The 6,851-nt window shown below is 31.7% G+C and overlaps 1 protein-coding gene across 1 annotated transcript; it reads left to right on the top strand.

Moving 5' to 3' along the window:
- Positions 1-1,879: 1,879 nt before the first annotated feature.
- LOC106768734 (L-ascorbate oxidase homolog) lies at positions 1,880-5,477 on the top strand. Its single transcript, XM_014654022.2, has 9 exons — positions 1,880-2,007; positions 2,316-2,466; positions 2,537-2,646; positions 2,734-3,004; positions 3,690-3,789; positions 3,886-4,237; positions 4,427-4,798; positions 4,879-4,957; positions 5,039-5,477. Exons 2-9 carry the CDS (start codon positions 2,323-2,325, stop codon positions 5,243-5,245), a joined length of 1,635 nt encoding a protein of 544 aa, XP_014509508.1. The 5' UTR covers positions 1,880-2,007; positions 2,316-2,322; the 3' UTR covers positions 5,246-5,477.
- The last annotated feature ends 1,374 nt before the right edge of the window (positions 5,478-6,851 follow it).

Here is a 6,851-nt window from a genome sequence, read left to right as displayed (position 1 = left end):
TAATAATTTCTTTGATAGATCATTTCATCAGATTTAACACTAGCTATTAAACTATTTATCAATACAAGAGTTGAAGATTCTCAGTTTAAAGTTTAAAGATAATAGACAATATTTTTTGACAACATTTGAATATTGTCTACGTGTCATTCTGTGATTGGTCCATGGTGGTGTTTATGATTATTATTATTGATTGTGGAGTAATTTTGGACCAATCAAAAAATGACACGTAGACGATGTTCAAATGTCAAAAAAATTGTCTAAGTATCATTATCCAGAATTTAAAGCCACCACTTTGATGATAAATGGCTAGTTGGTGGAGCTTCAAACATTGGTGTAGCAATTTTTAGATAGTTTTCCACCGTTAACCAATTATATAAGTAGTTTAGTTTACTATGTAAAAGATAATCAATTCTTATTATTTGATACTATTTTTTGTTAATTTGACGGTTGTGTTTCACACTTATCAAATATATAAAATTTCTAGTTATTAGATTACATACAGATTTTTCTATATGTAATTATATACGAATTTTTTCGTCTTAATTTATCTACATCCCTTTTACATATGAATTTTTGTCCGTAACACTATTTTATATACAGATTTTAGATGTAGATACAGATTTTAACCATATGTAACTATGACTTTTCTTGTAATAAACTTTAATAAGTTAATTGATTTTAAGGTTGATTTATTTTGATTCATATTTGATTTAATTCAATATTAGTTTGATATGTTGTTGTCTGAATTGTTAAATAATCGTTCAACTTAATAATTGCGTTTGGTTGATATTTTCAAACTCAAAATTTCTCATTGACTATCCAGATTGACTTAATAATGACTGTCCGGATTATAGATGAAAGAATAATTATACCGTATTGTTAATATTTATTTAAGATAGAAAAGATCGGAATGTAAATAGTCTTTGGGTATGACACTTTGTAATCTCATGAAAATCGCCTTTTGCTAGTTTTGATGTTACCCCATAACCACACACAATTGGTCTTAGAATTGTGGGAATTTTTATATGGGATTTTTAAGCAAGAATTATTCCCAAAACTCGTCTTCTTTTGAGTTGAGCTTCAGATCCGTATATGGATTCAACTTTCCCCATCATTCTATAATATTCACTGGACGTCGCGTTTTACGAGCTCATGTGCACACAGTTGGCGGGAAGCAGAATGTGAGCTTCGGGATTACAAGTTAGGAAAGAAGGTGCAAGTTGACTCAATGAAAAATAAAACTTCCAACATAGATCCATACTCTTCGATCGCATTGTCTTCAAATATTATTTGCTTCGTTACACTCTTGGATTGGATTTCTCTGTTTGAAACTAAAAATAAAACTATATACTCAACAAAATATCCTAAGTGATTCATATTTTTCTCTCCTTAATCAAATGAACTTTTCTTCTATTTTAGTAGAATGATGAAAATTCAATTCAAATTGAAGAAACAAGAACAGGAGATATGATATAAAATAGATTTGGATACAATACGAGGATAGTAGAAGTTACTCCATTAATTAATGAGCATCCACTTTGATGCGCCGCACCCGGTGGATCTTTTCTTCCGGCCACCACGGACTCAAGCTTAGCACAAAAGCCAACTCATCTTGCTTCACATTTTCACACGGAAACCATTTGAATAACCAATACCAAAATCAAAAGCAATAATATATATTATTTTTCTTTAACGCGGTGGTCTTGCTTGTTTCAAGAAATTCTAGTCAACTTCGTAACATGGGCTTTTCACAATATTAAACTATTATCTTGAGAAAGTTATGTGAGTTGTGCCAATTAAAGAGAACAATGTGCATGTACAAATTGGTGGTATGTTGCGTACACAGCTCGTGTAGTTCACACTCTGGAGCATCTTCCATACCATCTTCAATTCCGCACTTCTCTCTGTATATATATATATTAGGTAACGTGAGTAACTCTATTCTCCATCTTCATATCAGTTCATCATCTTTGCTTTCCTCTTGTCTAAGAGGAGCTTAGATTTCTGGTATGCTTTCAAATTTCTCTTTCTCAACTCCTAATGCATTAATTCCTTTGTTACGTAGTTTCTTAACACATATGCAATATATACTGTAAAGTATATAATTTTCCTAACATATAGATACAAAATTTAATTATATTAACTGTCGATCGAGATCGATGAAATGTGAATTTTGAAAACTATATTATTTCCATTTTCACCATCGATTAAATGCATGCGTTAATGTAGATATCTTTCACTTCACTTCTTCTTCGTCATAGCTTGAGTTGAAATTGCAATTCATTAAGAACAAAATGATATTCGAAATTTGACAGCGCCAAGATGAAGCAGCGCATTTTTTCCTCGATATTTCTTGGAGTTTTGGCTTGCTGGGGTGCTCTCTCAGTTATTGCAGAAGACAGATATTTGTACTTCACATGGGAAATTACAAACGGAACAATTTATCCTCTAGGTTTTCCACAACAGGTTGGTTATTTTTTCATATGTAGTTGTAAAAGGGTAGATGAATATGATATTTATTTGGTTTTGTTACCAGGGCATTCTTATCAATGGTCAATTTCCGGGCCCTACAATTGAAGCCATCACCAATGACAATATCGTGGTGAATGTGATCAACAAGCTGGATGAAAAATTCCTGATTACATGGTTAGTGATTTTTTTGCCACTATTTTAACTTTATAAACTGAGTGCATAAGCATGAAGCTTTGATTCCTTTGGTGTAATGCAAAACAGGAGTGGTATAAAACAAAGAAGAACATCGTGGCAAGATGGTGTTTTGGGAACCAACTGTCCAATTCCTCCAAACTCAAACTGGACATACAAGTTCCAGGTAAAAGATCAAGTGGGAACCTACACATATTTCCCATCAACCAAAATCCATAAAGCTGCTGGTGGTTTTGGGGGCTTCAACATTGCTCAAAGATCTGTCATATCCATACCATATCCTGCCCCTGATGGAGAATTCACCCTGCTCATTGGAGATTGGTACAAGTTCAACCACAGAGTAAGTGAAGAAATCACTTTCCTAAATTGCTTTCTACCACCTCAAAATTGTCCCCAGATCTTTGTCTATTTTTCCGGTTCTTGATGTAATGGCTTAGTTATAAACATCAAGCAGCCTTATAGGTTTTAACAACTTAACTTTAAATTTAATTTAGTTTTACAAAACTAACAAGTATAAACTTTGCATTAACTTATATATATTATTGTAAATTTGGTTTATCTTTAATTTATTTGAGATTTCTAATACATTCATCATATCAAAACATAAAAAAAAAAAAAACAAATCTTATTATAATAAATTTTAACTGTAAAACTATATTATGTATGGATTAGAAGATGAATTTAGAGAATGAAAAGGAGTGAATTTGAAGAAAAAAGAAAGAAAGTAAAATTCTTTAGATTTGATTTGTTTGGTGAGAAATAAAAAGAAAATTTACTCTAAGTATTTGAATAATTTGATTGATGAGTATATTATTATTTATATTTTTTTAGTAATGTTTTTATTTATTATTATTAATATTTTAATTATTAAAATATTAATGTATTTATTTTATTATTAGAAATTGTAATATTTCATATTATAAATTGTATAAAGCATTAAACTTGTATGCTGATATGATTAATTAATGATCGAAAAAGTTTTGAGATTTGAAATGGAAAGATAATAGTATAATGTTGATTTTCAGGAGTTAAGAAGACGATTGGACTCTGGGAAACATCTTCCTGATCCCGATTCTCTTCTCATAAACGGCCAAAAGAATGCTGCTGTATTCACTGGGTTACCTGGTAACCATTTCCATCAAGTTATTTTATTTCATATCCTATGGCTATGAAATGGAGATGGTTATTATTAATTTTGGGAAAAAATAAAAATATTTTCAGGGAAGACATACAAGTTGAGGGTGTCCAATGTTGGGTTATCAACCTCGTTTAACTTCAGGATTCAGGGGCATGACTTGAAGCTCATCGAAGTTGAAGGTGCACATACAATCATGGAGTCCTACAGCTCCCTTGATGTTCATGTGGGCCAATCTGTTACTGTTTTGGTCACACTTAATGGCCCAATCGCTGACTATGCCATTATTGCATCTTCCCGTTTTACTGGGCCCAATCTTCTCACTACCACAGCAACTCTTCGCTATGCTGCCTCCAACACTAAGTCCCCAATTCCACTGCCTCAAGGCCCACCCATTAATGATGTACAATGGTCCATGGAGCAAGCTAGAACCATCAGGTACTCTATTTTTTTTTTATTTGTAAGAAAAATACTTAAAACAGCTGAAATGTAAATACACTTTTTTTTTTTCTCACATATATCACTTTCACCTTTTTTATGAGGAAACATTTTACTTCATTATTTTCAGTGTTGCACTGTTTTCGATTGGGAATCTTCTGACTATGTTTTGTTTACTTTTGTTTAAAGACTGAATTTGACAGCAAATGCAGCTCGACCAAATCCTCAGGGCTCATTCCACTACGGAACCATCCCTGTTGTAAGGACAGTTATATTGGCAAATTCCGAAGCCGAAATCGATGGAAAGTTACGATATGCAGTGAATGGAATTTCCCACGTGAATCCGAATACCCCATTGAAGCTTGCTGATTGGTATAACATCCCCGGTGTCTTTGATCTCAATACCATCAAAGATGTTCCTCCTCCTGAGGGCACCCTGCCCAAACTAGGCACATCAGTCATAGGATTCACCCTCCATGACTTCGTAGAAATAGTCTTCCAGAACAACGAAAACTACATTCAGTCCTGGCACATGGATGGGTCTAGCTTCTATGCTGTTGGGTAGGATATAACTAATTTTTACTCTTTTTAAACTTTATTTTCTTTATCACAAAATTGATTAACCAAATCTAAATATCTAGATTCGACCATGGCACGTGGACCCCTGATGCTAGAAAGACTTACAACTTGATTGATGGGATTAGTAGATATACTGTTCAGGTGAGTGTGTTAGTTATATTTACGTTGAAGAGCAATAGAAATTTGTGGTATATTTAATCGGTTGCATATATGCAATGACAGGTGTATCCAAAGTCGTGGAGTGCCATATTGGTATCTTTGGACAATAAGGGTATGTGGAACTTGAGGTCTGCAATCTGGGAAAGAAGGTATTTGGGACAAGATTTGTATCTGAGGGTGTGGAACAATGAGCAAAGTCTATACACTGAGACTCTTGTCCCTCCCAATGTACTGTATTGTGGCAAGGCTAAACACCTCCCCAAGTCATAGGCGCACAAGGGTTTTATATATAATTTCATGTGATTAATTATCAGCATAAGTTGTAACTTTGGATTTTCACTTTTCTTCATTCTTATCATTATTTTGCTTACAAGTTTCAGTTACGAGGGTGTGACTGTTAATTCAAGAAAAATGTTATGTAAGCCTTCACTCAACATGACGCCCATTGTATTACATTATTATTTCTTCTAATCATAATAAAAAAACATAGTATTCCCACCTCCTTTCCCTTGCTTCCTAATCCTCACCACTTTCGAGTTCAATTATTGCAAGATTAACCAGTTCTTAATGAACAACAAATTATCATACATTTTTTTTTTATCAATAATAAAGAATTAATAAAACATATATAGTTCAAGTATGTATAAATTCTATGTAAAAAAAACATACGCAATCAGTTTATACTGTAGTGAAAAAGATTGGCATGAAGTCATAAAAAAGAACATCAAACCTTTAATGGGTACCACGGCAGAAACATTAATGTCCTCCATGCTTGCCACCATGCAAGCAACTTTACAACCAAAAAAACACCAGATCCATGACACCGCAAATATATCCAACAACCAAAAGATAACTCAATATTTTTAATGTATATTGGATGATCTCTAATGATTTCTTCGTTTTTCTTGTTCCCATATTTCCTTATACATCATGATAAACTGTTGCTAGACCTTATGAACGGCATCGTCACATTGTAATTCAGAAAATATTATTAAAGTCTTCATTACCTTTTTCGTCTTCCTCAATTCCTATAACCCACAATTCCAACATGTACATTTCAAAAAATTATCTAACTTGAACCCGTTGATTTGCCTGCAAGTACCACGCGATGACCAGGGTACTTAGTTACCGTTTCCTTCGCAATGTTTGAGTGAAAAGGATTATTAAAAAAAACATATGAAATGAATTTTCTTTATAACCCATTTAATATGTTCTCTTTACAACCAATTTTGATATCTTTTTTAATATTTATAAAATTATCACTGTATTTTGAATTAAATCGATTCTGTTATAATTATTTTATATTATATTTTAATATCATCAATTTTCACTGGTGTTTGTTCTTTCGACATTTTTAATGTAATCTTTTTTTTTTCTTTCTATTATTTGGTTATACATTTCGTACACTATTTTAGTAATTACCAAAACAAATCATATCTGATTATAATTTTTTACTTTATTTGTATAATTGATTTCTTAAGTTTTAATTTTTTTGTTTTGATATTCCATTTCTCAATCAAATTTAGATAGTTTTTTGTCAATAGTAAAAAATAAACTAAAATGCTGTATGAGAGAGACCTATTATATTAGAATAAAAGACTAAAAATCCATATATATTTAAATTATTTGTTGTATTGATGTGCATATATTGATATTCCTCTAGTTAGGATAAGACTTTGTAAATTTTAGATCAAAATTAGTCCATGTTTAAATAAATTTGGACTTTTTACAATGGCAATTCCAACAGATAGAAAGTCAGTTTCTAATAACTTTCTATTATCTAAATAATTCTTTACACAAATTCATTTTTCTTCTTCTAATTTTAATTTTTTTTTTAAATATCTACGCAAAAGCTTTTTTGTTTTTAAATTGTATG

The sequence above is a fragment of the Vigna radiata genome, chromosome 7, assembly GCF_000741045.1.
Source record: "Vigna radiata var. radiata cultivar VC1973A chromosome 7, Vradiata_ver6, whole genome shotgun sequence".
Lineage (NCBI taxonomy): Eukaryota > Viridiplantae > Streptophyta > Magnoliopsida > Fabales > Fabaceae > Vigna > Vigna radiata.
This window is presented reverse-complemented; position numbering and strand designations above follow the sequence as displayed.